Here is a 20006-nt window from a genome sequence, read left to right as displayed (position 1 = left end):
TCATAAATCTTGTATTTCAGGACAGCATGTTGCCATCTCTCAACTTCTAAAATCTTTGCTGTTTGGCACAAGGAGAACACAAAATTTCATACAGTGTGTGCTACTGTTGTAGTCAATACCTAATCTGTAGTGTTTTTGGACATGAAAGATAGGCTATGGATTGCTTTCAAGTTCAGGAGCATTTGTTTGGGCCTTGAGCATGTGATTTCTTATGCTTACGACTTTAAGTATTGCTGCTCCTATTATATCCTCTAGATCTGAACAGTATCCAAGCCCATACTTCCTGTATTCTTTCAAAATTTTGTTCAGAGATTTATTTGGCAATATAAATAAAATGCAGAAATTTTAAAATATTTAGTAGTACTTACAAAAAATATACAATAAACGTAACCACGGTGCTTGCCAGTAAAGTACAAGTGGGCTTATGTCTGTCTTATCCATGTTCTTTTGGATGATTGGTTTGGGTTTATTTAGTTAGGCTATAACAGTGATTCACAGCATTTCAGTGCCCTTAAGACCTGCATCATTAAGATGCTTATATGAAATAGGTATAATGAATAGATACCTATTAACATATTGATGTTCTAATGTTTTTGATAACTTTAAAAAAACTAAACTAAAATTCAAACTATAGGTGCCATGTTTAAAGCTGCTTAGCAAAGGTACATGTAAATATCACAAAGTGAATGCTGAAATTTTGATCTGTCATGTGTCTATCTGAAAACCCAGTTTTCAGCTTATAGCAAAAGGAAAAAGAATTGGTTTTGTTATTCCACTATTTACAAAATAAATACATATAATCTCATTAATAGTATTAATCTCACAACAGTGTCTGCAAATTTGAACATCTTCCTAACATATAACACGACATGACCGTATCATAACCATATCATTCTCTCCACAATCTGTGCTAATACCATTCACTTTGTATCAACCATGAAGTCATGTTGATATGGTAAAGGAATTTGCTACATTGGAAGTAGGATTCTGGGACCCCAATATCTAAAATCTCTCCAGATAATCTCATGCAAGACCCTGACAGACACTTTCTCCAGGTCAAGAAATGCTAATAATAATAATAATAATAATAATAATAATAAACAACTGTATTTTTATAGTGCCTTTAAAAGTAGCATCTCAAAGAGCTTCACAGAAGAAAAAATATGGTTCTGGTAAGGAATGCCCATTTGCCTCTTTGTCACTTTACTTGATAGAGACTTTTAACTGCCCTCTAAGATGCTACGGATCTTTTGTACTTGCACCATTGAGAGCATCTTGATGGAAAGCATCACAGCCTGGTTTGGGAACAGCACCCAGCAGGATAGGCAGGCTCTCCAGAGGGTGGTGTGATCAACTGAGTGCACAATCCGTACTGAGCTTTCAGACCTGCCTTCGATCTTCAGCAACTGGTGCTGGGCCAAGGGGAGGAACATGCAATCTATTGCAATCTGGGAAGTAGCTCTTGAATGCAAACATAGAGAATAATGATGAGTTTCACTTTCCAAATGCAAATGCTTTGCCTATGGAGAGTAGAGGATCTGAAGAAAAGTCAGGCAACATTTCATCTAGTCTACATAAACTAAAAAAATACTTTCATTAGTATTTATAGTATGTAGTAATTTAAGTTTTTATTCTACTATACTATATAGTTTTATAGGATTCACTTTAAACCATATTATGTAATTTGAAACTTACAGACGACTAGGATTTACAATGTATGATTTGCAAATATTGATAAAATATTTCACTTTCCAAGTGGATTAAAAGTACTGTATCTCAATAAGAGCTTATATTGCAGCTCCAATTTGCCTTCATGACTTTTTGACATGTGGGAAAGCTCACAATTTTTTTGTTTTGGGTGCCCGCTTTATCATCCATAAAAAAAAAAAAACTTGAAGGTAATAAGCAGCTCCCCAGGCCAAATTAAATAACGCAACCTCAGCTGTGCATGCAAAGTCAATCAGACATAATGGATTTTCCCTATTATGACATAAAGAAACCATACTCATTATGCTTCAACACGTTCAGAACCTGGAGATTATATGACATTACATGATATAGGTCAGTGGTGTGTGGTGACTTACAAATCAGAACCTAATCAGAACGATATCAAAATGTGCACAGTTAAATCCAAAAAGAACATAGTTATAGTGCAGCAGACTTTACTGTCAAGAGACCTGACAGACTCTTGATGTGAGATCAGAATGCCTAATTTAAAGCAATATTTGGACACACATTTAGCAGACACCTTTACCTAAGCAATTGAGGGTTAAGGGCAGGGGCGGTTCTAGGATTTCATCTTTAGGGGGTTTAGCCCTCAGTGAGAATTTAAAACAAGAAGAGTTTTATATTATATATTATATGACTACATAGTAAGCCAAAAGTTATGGTATTATTTAAAATGGCAAAGTGGGCACCAACATTTTATGCATGATGTAATGATGCCAGTCTTGAATCAAATCAGTTCATGTATGTGTGTATTCTCTACAAACAGTGATTAATGAATGAAGTCATTAATAAAAAATATTCACAAGACAAAGAACAAAACAATAAATGTTATTTTTTATTTAGTATTGAATTGATTGTTTTCATTAATATTTTGTTTGTGCTATCAACTCTGGTGATAAGAATAGTGAAACTTCACTGCTTTTGGTTGCCGTCTTTGCGGTTTTCCGCTGATTAACGTTATAGATAAAAAGCCTCCAGCTCTGGCTGCGCGTGCACGCTGCGCGTGCCTGTGCTTCTCCGTTCTAATAAAGCAGACAGCTGATGACGCACTTTTGAAAGTCTACAAACGCACGCGCGTAAAAGCAAAGTAAAAAAAATCGCTCTTGGATCAAACTGATAAATAATTTTCTTTTCCAAACGACGACATGTCCTGCATTTTAACGTAATTTTTATTGTTTATTTATGAAAGTAAAAATTATACTTTTAGTTTTAGGGTGGCTGAGATTACAGACAGGGGGGCTGGAGCCACCCTAAAAAAGGTCTAGAACCGCCCCTGGTTAAGGGCCTTGCTCAGGGGCCCTTGCTCAGTGGCAGCTTGGCATATCTGGGGTTTGAACCCATGACCTTCCAATCAGTAGTCCAACCCCTTAACCACCAAGCTACCACATCCCACTTATTGGGACATAACAGGATCACCTGTTATGTAGCCAATTAGCCTATCTGTATGGTTTTAGGACAGGTAAGCACCTAGATACCTCGCACATCTGCATAGCCTCCCACAACAAATGTCGAGGTACACGATCATAGATAGACCTTCTCCAAATCCAAGAACTTGAAGCCCCACTCACCCGCTGGTCTTGGAGCTCCAGTCCAGTAGGTGTCAGTACAGTAGTCACATTGTTCCGCCTTTCAGATTTACCGGAAGTGAAAATTACGTCTTGGAGGACATTGTATATTGTGTGGCTAATATTATAGACAGAAATTCAAACAAAGTCGCTTCTCTGTTTAAGACAACTACACGCAAAAGAAAAGGCTTATATAAGCCGTGCTCTTCTGCTTAAGGTCTGATACAATAGCTGGGATGCCTAATTTCTTTCATAATTTACCCTTTAATGGGAGGAACTGGAAATTTCACAGTAAGAATTTTACAGAAGATTTATTTATCAGATATATAAGTGCTGTAAGCCCTCGACAAAGACCTCTGCGTGTGTGTTTACGTTTGTAGTGACTTATAAACGACACTGCTCTGTTTTACTGTCGCCTTGAGCCACAATATTAGAAAAAAAAAAACCTGCTCCGTTTTAAATAGCTAAGAATGCTTCACTTCTGCACTTTGGTGTGTTTTATATGTAGTGTGTTTTATACAGATATGTTTGTGTAGCGTAGAGTTTTAGAGTTTTTTCATGTAGTAAAGTTCTGGTAGTTTTTCGGTAGTGAGGTCTTGGGCCCCAGTTTTCAGTAAAAAAAAACAACAACAATGAAGCTTCTGGAAAATTCGAGTTTTGAGGCCATTAATACTCAACTTACCATAGAGACTGGAGACTGTAAGATAATCGGAAGGTAAGTGTTTTGTTTTGTTTTGTTTTTTTGTCTTTTTTTCATTTGACTTTACAGCAAAACATACTGTAGCTAATATCACTAAAAGTAGTATTAAAGTACCATGTTTACGAGTATCATGATATGTACATAGTGGGTATGCATTCTTTATCTATAGCATTACCTTTATTTCCTTCAACTTCTGCTGCTTTTCTTTTTTAGGATTGAAAGTTACTCCTGCAAAATGGCAGGCGAAGACAAGCAGATGTTTAAGCAGTTCTGTCAGGAGGGACTGCCTCATGTGCTGGAAGCTCTGTCACCTCCTCAGTTGTCTGGAATCAGCCCTAACAAGTATACACATGGCAATGCTTTCCATATATTTACAGGGGTTGGATAACATAATGTGAACACTGATGAAATATATTATATCTCTTTATTAATAAGGGGTTGGACCACCATTTGCAATTAATACAGCTTCCAACCTTTTTGGAATCAATTCATACCACTTCTGAATATTTTCTAGTAGAATTTTGTACCATTCATCAAGAAGAATTTCATGTAGTTGATCAGAGAGGTTGGAGCAGGGAACCTGCTTGTCGCACTTCTCTCCAAAATGTTTTACTGCTGCCCCTTAAAGCAAGACTGAACTGTTTTGGCTGTGTGTATGATTTCTATCAATATTTCATATTGATATTTCATTATCAATTTTTGTGTCTTTGATTAATAGTTTAGTAATTCCAACTCTTCCATAGATTTTGGCTTTGTGAAGTTCTCTGCAGACTGTTTTTATGGAAACGGCCTATAAAATGGATAAGTTCTGTGTCACTTTTTCTGAAGAAGTTCAGTGTTGTTTGGACACAATTCTTCCTAGTGTTTGATGGTGCCTGTTATTAAGTTTTGATTTTCTGCCATTATTTTTCTTAGCTGATGAAGTCCTGCAATGCGTTGTATATGGTGTCATGATTGTGGAGACTGTAAAGGACTGGGCTGTAAAGGTTACAGATGCTCCTTCTAAACAGGCTCCCATGATCTGTTCTCTTTGGATGTCTGACAAGTCACCCATTTCAACAATATCTTAAAATAACCTTGTTTGGTCCTGGCAGACAATCTAGATAGTGTATATATACCAACAAAAATAAATAAAAGCTAATCACAACATTTATACATTAAAAAAAAAAAAGTTTGGCAACACCTAGACATTATTGAATTATTAGGAAATAATTGTTTGATCTTGTAAATTTATTAATTATCGGTCCATAATAGAGAAGAAAGGTTATAAATAAATTTTTATTTGATTGAGTGAGAAGCATTTGATCCTCAAGCAAAACATGACTTAGTATTCTTGCTGATGGTCTTGTATCCCATTCCAGCCTTGTGCATGTCTACAATCTTGTCTCTGACATGCTTTGACAGCTCTTTGGTCTTGCCCACTGCGGTTCAGAGGTTTGAATGGAAGAGATTGATTCTTTGACAGGTGTCTTTTATACACATAAAGATTAGGAGTACTTTTATAAGGGACAGGACTAATTTGTACCCCTCATGGGCACATAACCAGTCTGTGGGTTCAGAATTTTTTATTATTATGGATAATTAAAAACTTACAAAATCAGCAGGGGATCAGGGATAGCAATGCTTCAGCTAATCATCCTTTTTCTGTTCCCTTCCGAAGCTCCTATTAGACAGCATGATTATAGCACAGGTGTGCCTTAGGCTGGCCACAATAAAAGGCCACTCTAAAATGTGCAGTTTTTATCACACAGCACAATGGCACAGATGTCGCAAATTTTGAGGGAGCGTGCAATTGGCATGCTGACTGCAGGAATGTCCACCAGAGCTGTTGCCCGGTAATTGAATGTTCATTTCTCTACCATAAGCTGTCTCCAAAGGCGTTTCAGAGAACTTGGAAGTTCATCCAACTGGCCTCACAACCGCAGACCACACCAGCCCAGGACCTCTTCATCCAGCATCAACACACCCTGTCACTTGAAAGTTTGTGAACTCTTTAGAAATTCCTATATTTCTGCATAAAAGCAAAAACTTCATCAGAATTTCACACAAGTTCTAAAAGTAAACGAAGTGAACACAATCAAACAAATGAGCCAAAAATATTATACTTCTTCATATGTTACTTGCAGAAGTATGAGAACCTTTTGTTTCAGTATCTGTTGTGAAGCAATAACTGCAAGTAAAGTGTCCGGTAACATTTGATGAGTCCTGCACAATGTCTTGGAAGATTTTATCTCATTACTCAGTACAGAACAGCTTCAACTCTTGGGTTTTGATGGGCATCCTGCCATTTTTCTTTGAAATTCAGTATTTTAATCCTGAATACACTGTTCAGTAAATGATGGCAAGCTATTCTGGCCCAGATGCAGCAATACAGGCCACAAGCATGATACTACCACCACCAGGTTTCACAGAAGGTATAAGGTTCTTATGGTGGAATTCAGTATTTTCCTTTCTCTAAAAATTAGCCTTTTTTAAACAAAAAAGTTTTATTTTGGTTTATTTATAGTTTTATTTCTCCACAGATTTTCTTTTCCAATATTCATTTGGCTTGTCCACATAACGTTTAGCAAAAAAGGGTTCTTTTTGGAGAGTAGTTGTTGAACACCAAGGTTGTTCAGTGTTCACCTGGTAGCAGACACCCAAACATTACCCAAAGTAAAAGGGCCTTTGGTTGCTTTGATGTTGCCCTGTATTCCAAAACTATTACAAGTCCTGCTTTTGGAGTGATCTTTGTTGGTTGACCATTTCTGAGGAAGGTACCAATGGTCTTAAATTTCTTCTATTTGTCCAGAATATGTCTGATTATAGATTTGTGGAATTCAAACTCTTTCAAGATGATTTTGTAATCTTTTCCAGCCTGATGAGCAGCAATAACTCTCTTTCTAAAGGCCTCAGAAATCTCCCTTTTTTTGCCATGATCCACTTTCACAAAGTAAATACTAATCATAGAGGTTCACATACTTCTGCCACAGACATATAATATTTTAACATTTTCCAGAATAACAAAATTACCAAGTATAATATTTGTCTCTACTTTGTTTGATTGCGTTCACTTTGTCTACTTTCAAATGACTGCATGTATGTATATACAGTGCCTTGCAAAAGTGTTCAAACCCTGAACAATCCTCTCATATTATCAAATTATAAATGGTACACTGTAATTTAATTCTGATAGATATTTTATTTGAAAACATTAACACTCAAAATCAATTATTGGAAGGTGATATTGTGATTTATTTTTTGTATAATTTTTTAGAAGAAAAAAAAACAGATTATGCAGAAGTATAAAAATACTGAACAGTGCCCAGAATATTATGTGATGCTGGTGGAGGAAACATTTACTGATTGCACACTGGACATGCAACAGTTTAGGTGGTAAACTGTGTTGTGGCTGTAATTCTCCCAGATGTGGGAAAGACAGTGAGGGTACTGTAGACTCAACAAAGAACAATACATATTTCACATGTACAGCTCAAGATTTATGGTTCTGGCACTATTGAAACCATCGTTTGGCATTGGTATGAGTGACCAAAGGTTTGGTTATAATAGCGTGACCATGAATAATGACTGTTTGGAGCTCCCGATGAACAGTTTTCATGGACACAGGAGAGTCAATGAGTGCATTTTATTTTGCCCTGAGCTGGACACGGTCCACATTATTATGCACACATCCCTTCCAGACTGCTTCCTCTTGTTGATGGATGTGGTTGGTCTTTAATGGTGGTATTACCCTGGATACTGTGGCTCTCAATAGACCACAAATATTTGCTGTCCTGGTCACAGACACCCCAGCGAGATGCACGCCAACCATTTGTCCTCTTCTGAACTTTAACATGTCTTCTGTTATGTTGTGTGGATTGCAGTATTTTATGTCCTGTATCTGTTTGTTTTTTTGCATTTTGCATATGCCACAATAATGGGTGACTCGATAATTACATGAATGTGGTGGCATACATGTGTTCTTAATAAAGTGGTCTGTGAGTGTGTGCATGCACTGCCTGGTCAAAAATAAGTCACCATCAGGATTTAACTAATCAAATAGGTAAGAGCATTACACTGAAAAACCTGAGAAGTGATTTAGATGTTGTTTTAAACTGGCAAGAAGTTTTTCAACCCTAACTGATTCAGTAAGCAGTGTTGTGAACTCTCTACAATACAGACTACTGCACAAGGAAATCCAAGTCTCCTGATCTTCTCTGGAAAAGAGCAGCAGTAGCTTCTCTGTTTTTAAACAGCTATGTTGGAAGGCATTCTCTGATTGTGTAAAAAAATCAGTAGGGTTAAATTTTTCGCCTGCATCAAGACACAGGAAATAGGAGTTTGGGTTGAGAACTGTCCAAACCATTATTACAACCTGGAAGGATAGAGGTGAAACATAATCTTGGAAGAAATGTTGGTGGAATAAAATTAGGAGTGATCATGATTGGTGATTTAATTAAAGTTTGGTAATATCAAATTGTAAAAAAAAAAAAAAACAGTAAAACTCAGTTATGTTTCATAGTGAAAGTAAGTGCATTTCCACATCACATTTACATTTACAGCATTTGGCAGACCAATGCAAAGAGATTTACAAGGATTGGTATTAAACAGCTGTCTCCAATCTGATCCAATGAAATTTTGTGTGTGATGTATTTTTGGCCAGGCAGTGCATTATCTCTCTCTCTAAAATATTCTACCTTATGCACTTTCAGGCTTAGTCACAGTCAAAGTGGCGATGAAGTGGAGAGTCCACTTTCTGATAAATGTAGCAGGAAGACTCTGTTCTACTTGATTGCTACTCTCAACGAGTCCTTCAGGCCGGACTACGACTTCAGCCGTACCCGAGGGTGTGACTTCAGTAGAGAGCCCAGTGTCAATTGGGTAGGGGCATTTTCACAGATACAAATGTTGTTAAAACTATGCAGCATGCTAAAGAGCTGTTTAAATTATACTTGCTGAGACTAAAGGAGGAATGCAAGCTCGGCAAATCTAAAGCTGATGTATTTCATGCCGATGTCTTTTCAGGTGTTTAATGCTGTGAATAGTAGCTTGTCTACTGCTGCTGGGGAGGCATACAGCAGCTTGCAGCATCAGCTCTGGGAGGCCATTGACAATGAAATCAGTTTGGCTGAGTGTGACATTTATAGGTACAACTCAATTTAATACAAAATGAGACAACATTTTGCAAATATCCTTGTTCTCTGAAGCATAATACTTTATGCTTTTTGGTTAGGATACTTATGTACTACTAATAGACATTTTTGGTTTTAATTTCAGCTATAATCCAGACCTTGATTCTGACCCATATGGAGAAGAAGGCAACATGTGGTCCTTCAACTATTTCTTCTATAATAAGCGGCTGAAAAGAATTGTGTTCTTCACATGCCGGTCTGTTAGGTACGATTTGTTGTTCATGTTACACCTCAATTTGATACATGTTTAAAAAGTTACCATGAATTTGTAAACTAAATATTTCTCATATGAGCAAATTGTGTTTGTAGTTGTGTAATACCTGTTTAAATTGGATTCTAGTCTTTTTATGACTCCACAAGACTCGGGCATTGAAACGGAGCTGCACCTGGACTTGGACGAAGGTGGCTTTCAGGAGGAGGAGGAGAACGTGGATGAAGAGAGGTGAGAACCACCTCACTTTACATACCACTTTACCTTAGATGTGAGATCCACCTACAGTCAGGTCCATAAATATTGGGACATCGACACAATTCTAACATTTTTGGCTCTATACACCACCACAATGGATTTGAAATGAACCGAACAAGTTGTGCTTTAACTGCAGACTGTCAGCTTTAATTTGAGGGCATTTACATCCAAATCAGGTGAACGGTGTAGGAATTACAACAGTTTGCATATGTGCCTCCCACTTGTTAAGGGACCAAAAGTAATGGGCCAATTGGCTTCTCAGCTGTTCCATGGCCAGGTGTGTGTTGTTCCCTCATTATACCAATTACAATGAGCAGATAAAAGGTCCAGAGTTCATTTCAAGTGTGCTATTTGCATTTGGAATCTGTTGCTGTCAACTCTCCAAGATGAGATCCAAAGAGCTGTCACTAACAGTGAAGCAAGCCATCATTAGGCTGAAAAAACAAAACAAACCCATCAGAGAGATAGCAAAAACATTAGGCGTGGCCAAAACAACTGTTTGGAACATTCTTAAAAAGAAGGAACACACCGGTGAGCTCAGCAACACCAAAAGACCATGTAAGACCACGGAAAACAACTGTGGTGGATGACCGAAGAATTCTTTCCCTGGTGAAGAAAACACCCTTCACAACAGTTGGCCAGATCAAGAACACTCTGCAGAAGGTAGGTGTACGTGTGTCAAAGTCAACAATCAAGAGAAGACTTCACCAGTGTGAATACAGAGGGTTCACCACAAGATGTAAACCACTGGTGAGCCTCAAAATCAGGAAGGCCAGATTAGAGTTTGGCAAACAACATCTAAAAAAGCCTCCACAGTTCTGGAACAACATCCTATGGACAGATGCGACCAAGATCAACTTGCACCAGAGTGATGGGAAGAGAAGAGTATGGAGAAGGAAAGGAACTGCTCATGATCCTAAGCATACCACCTCATCAGTGAAGCATGGTGGTGGTAGTGTCATGGCGTGGGCATGTATGGCTGCCAATGGAACTGGTTCTCTTGTATTTATTGATGATGTGACTGCTGACAAAAGCAGCAGAATGAATTCTGAAGTGTTTCGGGCAATATTATCTGCTCATATTCAGCCAAATGCTTCAGAACTCATTGGACAGCACTTCACAGTGCAGATGGACAATGACCCAAAGCATACACCCAAAGCATACTGCATACGGGAAAAAAGTGGAATGTTATGCAACGGCCAAGTCAATCACCTGACCTGATTCCGATTGAGCATGCATTTCACTTGCTGAAGACAAAACTAAAGGGAAAATGCCCCAAGAACAAGCAGGAACTGAAGACAGTTGCAGTAGAGGCCTGGCAGAGCATCACCAGGGATGAAACCCAGCGTCTGGTGATGTCTATTCGTTCCAGACCTCAGGCTATAATTGACTATAAAGGATTTGCAACCAAGTATTAAAAAAAAGTGAAAGTTTGATTTATGATTATTATTCTGTCCCATTACTTTTGGTCCCTTAACAAGTGGGAGGCACATATGCAAACTGTTGTAATTCCTACACCGTTCACCTGATTTGGATGTAAATGGCCTCAAATTAAAGCTGACAGTCTGCAGAAACTTGTTCGTTTCATTTCAAATCCATTGTTGTGGTGTATAGAGCCAAGAATGTTAGAATTGTGTCGATGTCACAATAACTGTCAGCTATATGTGGTTGAAATGACAACAATAGCTTCTTGACTTGACCTCACTAAGATTATAGAGAATGAAATGTAATAAAATCTAAAAAATCTTTTTTACTATAATCAATATAATAAATAATATATGAATAAATATTTTACAAAAATGAATATTACACCTAAACTATTTGCATTTAGCATAACTCCTGACACATTTCTTTTATAGATAAAAAAAAATTGGTTCAGAATTGCAAAATATTTGAATGTTATGTGCTAAATGAAAAGATTATTCATAGCCCTTTCCATCTTAATTGTATACATTGTAAAGAATACAGTAAGATGAAATGACATTTCTCCATAATGCTGGAGACATTTTTGACATAACACTGAATGCATACTTCAAGCACACATGCTGACAGGACATAAAGTGCACTAAGAATAAAAAAGCAGTATGCAGTGGGGCAGTAAGAAAATTTAACTTCACAGTAAAATACACTTATGTTACGCTAAACAGTTATATCAAGTTATCTAACAGACATTTATGGATATATTTAGAGAAACATTATAATCTATATTTTAGAGACAATTTTTAAATTTTTTTCTGACCTTAATATCCATTGCAGGTATCGAATATTATGTGCCCAGTGAAGATGTAATAATACTGCCTTGCTTCTGAATGCCTTGGGTGTCTCTTGGAGTCACATTTCGTTTTCTGTTTTGTAATAAGTGGTTGTTCTTTATGAATATGGTAGGATAAAATCTTTCATTAACAGGAACTTCACACATTGGGGTTTATTTTTTAAGTGTTTTAGTGTGAAATTCCTGAGAAATTCTGACCAAATTTTTTATGTAATAAAAATTGATCATTACATTATTTAAAGTCAATTGTTGTATTTTACACATCATTAATAATCAGCGTGTTGAATGAACCATTTTTCTCTTTGCTGTTTATACCTTCTGGTCCTTTTTAAATGACTACATCTTTCAGACTTACATTTTACAATTACATTTACTGTCTGTGCACAATTTAAGACTAGTGGTTGCCAAAGTGGAATTGTAATTTGATATTTTAAGTTTTTAAACTGGTGTAATTCTGTCATTATGAAAAAAACTACACCAGTCCTTACACTCATTGTACATTGTCATTCATGAAAACACAGATATAAATGATTTGTCTTAAATCGTGCCTACATACACAGGAAATCGACCTGCAAATAGACGTTTGTCTTAATTATTAGCAGACTTTTTGTCCCATTTTTTTTTCTGCCATGTTTGTCCACCCCCTCCACCAGTAAGCTTTAAGAATGATCACTTTTATGTACCTAGTATGTATCAACCTTTGTTTGCTGTGATATTAAGGGATCAAACATGTTTGATTCATATTGTCATAAGTTTTTGTGGGGCATTTTCTTAGAGTATGTTAGGGTGGCCACTGAGCAGTTTTATTGTTGTTTCATTACCGTTGTTTTGGGGTTGATGGCTTTGGGAAATCATTTAGATCTGAAGTAAGGCCAGCCAACATCATAATATGATAGCTTTATTGAAGTATATTAACATAAAGATACACTTTTCGGAGGTTAATGGGTATAACTTCTATTTAAACAAGACAGTGATTTTTTTGGCTTGACTTTAATACCTGTTAAATATGTTGAATCTTTTTTTCCTGGATGCAAATTTATATAACCGAAGCTGTACCATTTGGTTAATTTCCATTAAATGATTATTATTTGCATAATCAGGGTTCCCACGCGTCCTGGAAAACCTGGAAATCCTGGAAAATTAATGACCAATATTCCAGTCCTGGAAAACACATGGAAAATGAGAGAAAACATAAATTGTCCTGGAAAAAATCTTGTTGTTCTGGAAAATTATTTTTAAATGTTCTTGATCATTTAAAGAACAGTTTACAACTGGTCGAAACAATTAACGTTAGTAACAGAAAGCGCTCTGTTCAGGGACGCTGAGTTTTGACGGGTTTTTTGTTATGCTGTTTAATCTCGCTGTGACGGATGACGCTGTCTTGTGCTGGCGGTTTCAGGTGCTAGGAATGGTTTAAGTGCTCGAATGTTTTCAGCAAATGGTGACGGGTAAGCAGGTTATATTAACCTTGTTAATCTGAGTATCATGTGCAAGGGGAATCCACAGCAAACTAAAGCATGCATGACTGCATTGGCCTGAGAAAGGAACGGGTATTAATGTGTGGTCTTTTTATTTTATAAATGTTGATATTTCATTCACATGACAAATTGTCTTTAAAAGTATAGTTAAGTAATAGCCATAAAGTGTACGTTGTTTTTAAGACTTCTGGAGAGAAGAACATATTACTTTAGGCTGTGAATCTGTGAGCCTTGTATTTTTTTGCTAAATTTGAAATGTCCTGGAAAAGTCCTGGAAAATGATCTCTGAAAAAGAGTGGGAACCCTGATAATCCATGTTGAGATTCAGTTCAAATTCACTGGTTTTATGATCAACAATTCCCTCCTAATGTTTTTCAAGTTAAATTTAATAGTAATAAGCTCAGTATTTTCTGTGATTGAAGCTACTCAAAAAAAAAAATGATGGTGTTATGAATAAATACAAAGTCATCATTAGGAATTATTGGTTTGTTTTTTCCCAAATGAATGATGAATATGTGTTTGTTTATATCTGAATATTTGTTTTTTGGCATTTGTGACTGGACTGTGTTGTGCTTTTATATTGAACTGTGATACTTTTGTACTTTTCTAATCAGATAAGCTACAGGAAACAAGTAAGAATACTGTCACACATTATTGGATTTTAAATGTATTTTTCTTCTCAAAATATTTTGTTTTGTACTCAAAATATTTATGTTTAGGTGAACGCAGACTTCAACCTCACAGAAAAGAGCTTTGAAAAGCTTAAAGTTGTAATTGAATGTGTTTATTATATTTGTACTGTATATTAAATGAGTCTTTTGTTATGGAAAACCTTTTTTTTTTTATGTATATGGCCAACTCAGAAGATGAACATGGTCAGACTTGTGTGCTTTTTGCTCTAAAATGCTCTAAAATGCACCAAATTATGGGTTGATTTTTTTTTATAATAATAATGATAATAAACATTAAAATAAATGGGTAATTTCTTTTTGGCAAATAAACTTAAGTTGGTTTCCATGGTTTGAAACTACTCAAAGCCCACCAAAAATAGATAGTACAGCATTGTCTTACATTCATGAAGAAAACAAACTTACTTTTGTGTATCTGTTTATTTCTACAGGCAACAAATAATTACAAAACAGATCAGCAATCCCTTCAACTGAGACAAAATGTAGTGTCCTTTTGTTGCCATGGTTATAAAAAGATTTTTACAAATTCACAAAATAGTTTGACAAACAGATGACAGTTAAAACTGTAATGCCTTTAAAAAAGTCACACATGCCACACACCACATTTCCATTACATGGAAGTGTGATGTGGTATAAGTGAACTAACACTATTCTCCAGAAACCTTGTCCACCCACAGGATATACACACATCAGACAGTACTCAAGCCTTAGGTCATGTTTTATCTTTGAACAAAGGCAATGACACTGCTCCTTTACCGTGATGGGTTACTTAAAATTGTAGCAGGACTGTATGTATGTCTGTACTTGTGGCTCCTAGTCTAGATATGAAAATAGCACTGGATACATCATCCCTGTTCTACCATGTCATTTGGGTGAATCAAGACCATAGTGAGTAACAAGATTACAGACACATCTCTAAGTGTTGCAAAACACCAAACTATTTTTAACCCTTCATATACAAAAAAGCAAAAGTGAGCAATTTATCTGACCTATCAGAGATTCCCAAAATGAGGATTGGTAATGAAACCTTTGGTAAGTTACTAAATCTTTGGTAAGTTACTCCAAAAAAAAAGTTAATTGCTTATTATATAGTGAAAAGGCACTTAAATTATTAAATGTGTTTCCCATTGAAAATTGTGTAAACAGTGCATACTAAAAGGCACATACTATGCATCAAGTATTCCAGGATTCATGTCAGAGGTAACAGGTAATTCAAAAACAACTTAAATGTACACTGTATGAAATATATACAGGAATATCAGAACACTGCTGAACTGAATGTTTGCAGGAGCAGTGGGCTAAAGTTCCAGCTGTGCTTTGAATAGCAAATCTACAAATGAAGTCATTTAAAAACTACTAAAGTACAAGCCTTTTACCTTTTTATAGGCCTTTTTATTTTCTTTTAAATAGCATGTATCATCATAGGTATTTACTTAACACTAGACTTAGATTTTTAGACTTAAAAATAAACCATTCAAACCAATATTCTTTAGCTCTATTTGCACAGGCCACAAAGGCGAGAAATGTGGCATACAAACCAATTCACTTTGTCTTTCAATTTTATATATGCACAGCTTTCCCCAGTATGAAACCACTGCAAACAGTCAGAGATCCCAAAAGTGCAAGCAGACACAGGCAGATGAAACCTCACTCTGGTGCTTCCCCAAGATTCAGTAACAGACTCCTTTGTCACTTTTCTCAAAGTCTGGCACAACTTGGTCATTTGAGTGCCTAGAGTTAGGGTGCTGGCTGATAAAGACATTGGTGCTACAGTGGAGCCATGGGTGCAGCAAAATGTCTGAAGCCTCCAGCCTCTCCAATGGTGACTTTCTGAGCATGCAGCACACTAGAGACCTGGCTCTGGGTGAAAGTGTCTCTGGGATTGTGAAGGTACCCCTACGGATTTTGCTGAACAGGGCGGCAGGTTCCACATCTTGAAATGGGTAGCGACCCACCAGAATGGTATAGAGAACCACCCCAAGGCTCCAAATGTCTGCTGCCTTTCCAGAGTATGACTGCCGTGAGTTCAAGATTTCTGGTCCCACATAGGCTGGGCAGCCGTGTTTGTCTGTGAGAGAGTCATCATCACCATTCAGGAGACAGGAGTCCTCTAGATTCTGCAAAACCAGCTTTGTTCTGTAGGAAGGAAACTTTATTTAGATACATTTCTACCAAAAGTCCCTGACTTATTAAACAGGGGACCAAACATTAAAAAATGTCTTTACATCACTTATACATAAGTATACAACATACTTATAATGTTATTACTATGAGCTTATTTTTCTAATAGGAAATTATTAAATAATAATTGACCTTTTTGCATCAATAAAGACAAACTTGCGCAATTTGAGGTCCCGCAGTACAACGCCATTTTCATGACAGTGCATGACTGCCGATGCCATTTGCCTAAAGAGATACACAGCTTCATCCTCCTGGAGCCTCTTACGTTTGCGCACATATGAGTGCATGTCACCGTAGTTGCGCTCAAAGAAGATGTACACATTCTGCTCCCCCATGATTACTTCTGATATTTTACAAATGTTCTCATGGGGCAGCAGACGGGTGTACGGAGCAATGAGCTCATGGTACTTCCTCATCGAAAACACCTAGCAAAGAAAAGACAAATTTGCCCACACAAGTCACATAACAGAAACAGAGTTACCTCTTCATATTACAGACTTAAAAAAGAGAGTCGATTAAAGAAAACATTTGTTATTTACTAAGATATCGGGTCACTTTTATTAACCAAAGTCAAGTGATCTACTATGGAAACAGAAATCCCAAAAATCATACTGGAGGATAGTGAACTTACCTTACAGGTATACTCTTGCTCAGTGGTGCGATGGACTGCTCGATATGTCTGAGTGCCCTCTGTGGCCTCCAACAGAACATACGGCCCAATAGAAGAGAGACAGGGTTTCTCTGGGCTCGTGTGGTCTGTGCTGTGAGTTTGAGGCCGAAGGCAAGGGGCTAGACCAGGGGAGGGGGGCTGGCTCAGCCTACGGCGTTTGCATTTCAGTGTATGGGTGTTCTGGTGGTCTTCACAGTCTACTCGCTTCAGTTGCATTGGGAGCACAGGTGCTGAGAGGTTTACACTCATCTATAAAAAAGGGGACGCAAGAGTTATGAATGAATAGACATCTAACGGGAGTAAGTCAAGGTTTCATCTGAGGACAAACATGAAAATGTAATCAGTGACCTTCGATATTATTGCACGGTTGGTTTAAGTTCTGCATAGACAACACACAAGGTAATATTACAGCAATAGCACAACCAAGTACCTATGCTGTGTGTTTCCAGCATATTAGTACAGTAGTTCTGCCACATGCATGCCAATTAATCAAGAGGTTACAACTCAAGAATTGCAACAATAGTGAACTAAAAGAAATAACGTGAGCTAAGTGACAAAATCATCCTGGAGAACTCAAAGCTATTCTGCTTTCCATCATACAGACTATAAAATAAGTAAACGTCTGTGTGAGAAACACAGCTGCTTGATGCAATCAGGCTCGTATTCAAGTTACTGTCGAAAGCTTAGGCGCTGCCAGTGAGTCACACACACCGCGCAATTACACATTCAGTCGCGCGTCATGACATGACGTAGCGCAGGCTCGTTTTTCCACTACCCTATATGATAGGCAACATATAACGCGTCTCAAATCTTAAACAATATGTGTTTATTTCAATTACAAAAACCTAAAAAGAAGCCTAAAATCCTGATTTATTTGAGGGGAAAAAAACCAGCCTTTCGTGGTTGAGGGGTGGTTTGCGAAAGACTTGCACCATCACTTTTTCCATCTAAAGTTTAACCCAGACTGTTTCACAATGACGTTTTCTAAAGAAAGTAGCTACATCTGGCCAGAGGGAGGACATATTTGGCAACAATATATTCTTTTTTAGTGAGATAGCAGGCGACATGAAGTAGGTGCCACTCACCTCGCTGCTGAACAAAGGACTCGCGTCTCTTCAATAGCAGAACAATAGTAATTCAGCGCCAAGTCGTTGGAACCAACTCGCTTATTTTACTCCGATCATTGTTTTTTTTAACTTCAGAAACAATTTTTTACACGTATATATTATAGATATACAACTTGTATAGAAGTTAATGTAATAACTGTTCCAGGCGAAATAGTGCCACGAGCCACTGGAAGTCTGGTTGATTCCACAAAGTCGCCAAAACGGTAATACTCAGAAAAAAAAGTGAGCCAGCGGATTGTGCTTGGATTTGGAGGCCGGTGGTTTCTGTTTGTTCCGTTGTAAGATAAATAATGATGAGTCTTGAAGTGGAAATACAATCTACCGCTTATTCCTGTTGACACTAATGTCTTTGTTCCTTACTTCCGCTGAATGAAGGCTGATTCTCGCAGGAACAACGTCGATCTTCTTTAGTATTGCGGTCCTTGAGCAACAAATAAAGCAAAGCCGTTCACAAAACACACTAAGTATGGGGAAAAATGGAATGGGAGCAAACTGAAGGTTTCTACTTTAGATAAAAAAAGTAGTCCATAAAGTTGGTATACATGGGGGTGGGGGTGCGAAATGTGTCCCGGCACCAGAGGACCTCGGTTGTTGTTAATCCTTCAAGCCGGATTTAAGATCCATTGAAAAATGAGCGTTCGTATCAGATGTGTCCCCTCCACCTGATCCTCCGAATTGGTAGCTCAGTTTGCTCTGCGACTCCTATTACGCTTTTTTTTCTGCGTGACACCAGCTTCGTGTCGATGATGCTGTACTTAGCGCGATTGCAACATCTCGAGCTCCACCTCTCGCGTCTGACGACATCTACACCACATCGCCGCAATAGCGGCCCGCACAGCGCTCCTGCACCCGGGAGCAAACAACACAGGGGCACCAGAAGTAAACAGCTGATTCACTACGAAAACAAATATATCAGAATTTTAAACAAAACGCTACGCTTAAAGGTCGGAAGTGGATCTGGTGAGTCGTTTTCAAAATAAAAACGCGTGCGAAACAATGTGTTAGATGATCAAGGACTAGTCAAAAGACTCATTGTCAGAGTGCACATTATTATAACAGGGCTACATTCGCGCTCTATAAAAGTACTAATGTACTGTCTCGCCAATAATTTATATACCACGCCCCTTTTTTCTGAGTCAATACTAAACCAAGTGTTGCACCATGCATACAACAATCAGTGTATACTACAGAGACATTCAAGTAGCCTACATGACATGGAGTCTGCACTCACATCCTTCCGAAACTTAATATACGATAACAAAAATATATTGAGATACATTTAAGAAATCAAGGGTGCACAAGTTTGTCAATGTAGATAGATTCTACAGATAGTGAAGAGCTCTTAGATTCTTATCCATATTGCCAATCAAAAAATATATGTAGTTAAAATTCTATGTATATGTTTTCTATGTAATAGTGTAGAAAGTATAGTAGCTCTTGGTCAGAACTGTTCACACACACACACACACACACACACACACACACACACACACACACACACACACACACACACACACACTTGTTAATTAGATTAATTTACAGACAAAGTGTATGTAAGTATAATTTAATTGTATATTCAGTGCCTAAAATTACCTGATATAAAAGGGTTGAGTGTATTGAATAGCTATAAATTTTGGAAGTAACTTAGATCAGGGTTGTTTACCAGAAACTAAACATTTCAGTAATTTACAACTGTAAACTCCAATACCATTTTCACCGTGATTAGCAATTATTTCAGGCATAACTGAACTAGGTTGATGGTCCACAGGAGTTTATTGAAATTGTCCAGAATGCAACACCCCCTCATATCAATATTTTGCTACATTCAAAGGAGGAAAGAAATTGTCAGTAACTACTCTTGAAACTAAAACCATTATTTGAACAATTGCAAGAGTTACTTTTAGAACTTAAGAGTGAATCAGAAGTATTTTGACTTCTCACAAGACTTGCTACAAG

The 20006-nt window shown here is 37.3% G+C and overlaps 2 protein-coding genes across 3 annotated transcripts; one reads left to right on the top strand and one right to left on the bottom strand.

The window, feature by feature from the left end:
• The first annotated feature begins 3372 nt into the window (after positions 1-3372).
• Positions 3373-14358, top strand: maf1a (MAF1 homolog, negative regulator of RNA polymerase III a). The gene is made up of 7 exons (XM_060858740.1): positions 3373-4008; positions 4207-4335; positions 8685-8853; positions 8998-9119; positions 9250-9369; positions 9505-9606; positions 11890-14358. Exons 1-7 carry the CDS (start codon positions 3926-3928, stop codon positions 11912-11914), a joined length of 750 nt encoding a protein of 249 aa, XP_060714723.1. The 5' UTR covers positions 3373-3925; the 3' UTR covers positions 11915-14358.
• Positions 14359-14473: 115 nt separating this feature from the next.
• trib3 (tribbles pseudokinase 3) lies at positions 14474-19068 on the bottom strand. Of its 2 annotated transcripts, none has more exons than XM_060858739.1 (4): positions 18411-19068; positions 16885-17172; positions 16386-16678; positions 14474-16208 (listed from the first exon to the last, which is right to left on the bottom strand). In XM_060858739.1, exons 2-4 carry the CDS (start codon positions 17170-17172, stop codon positions 15743-15745), a joined length of 1047 nt encoding a protein of 348 aa, XP_060714722.1. In that variant the 5' UTR covers positions 18411-19068; the 3' UTR covers positions 14474-15742. The 2 variants fall into 2 exon arrangements, with proteins under 2 accessions (XP_060714722.1, XP_060714721.1); XM_060858738.1 differs by having other exon boundaries at positions 18009-19065.
• Between the last annotated feature and the right edge of the window lie 938 nt (positions 19069-20006).

The sequence above is a fragment of the Tachysurus vachellii genome, chromosome 22, assembly GCF_030014155.1.
Source record: "Tachysurus vachellii isolate PV-2020 chromosome 22, HZAU_Pvac_v1, whole genome shotgun sequence".
Classification (NCBI taxonomy): Eukaryota; Metazoa; Chordata; class Actinopteri; order Siluriformes; family Bagridae; genus Tachysurus; species Tachysurus vachellii.
Note: the sequence above shows the minus strand (reverse complement) of the source record. Positions and strands in the feature narration are given on the sequence as shown.

Coding starts and splice junctions, on each gene's coding strand:
- trib3 (XM_060858739.1), bottom strand. CDS start 17,172: ATGAGTGTAAACCTCTCAGCACCTGTGCTCCCAATGCAACTGAAGCGA. Junction 16,679..16,884: donor AGCAAGAGTATACCTGTAAG/GTAAGTTCACTA, acceptor TTTCTTTGCTAG/GTGTTTTCGATGAGGAAGTA. Junction 16,209..16,385: donor GTCTTTATTGATGCAAAAAG/GTCAATTATTAT, acceptor TCCTTCCTACAG/AACAAAGCTGGTTTTGCAGA.
- maf1a (XM_060858740.1), top strand. CDS start 3,926: ATGAAGCTTCTGGAAAATTCGAGTTTTGAGGCCATTAATACTCAACTT. Junction 8,854..8,997: donor GAGAGCCCAGTGTCAATTGG/GTAGGGGCATTT, acceptor ATGTCTTTTCAG/GTGTTTAATGCTGTGAATAG. Junction 9,607..11,889: donor GAGAACGTGGATGAAGAGAG/GTGAGAACCACC, acceptor TATCCATTGCAG/GTATCGAATATTATGTGCCC.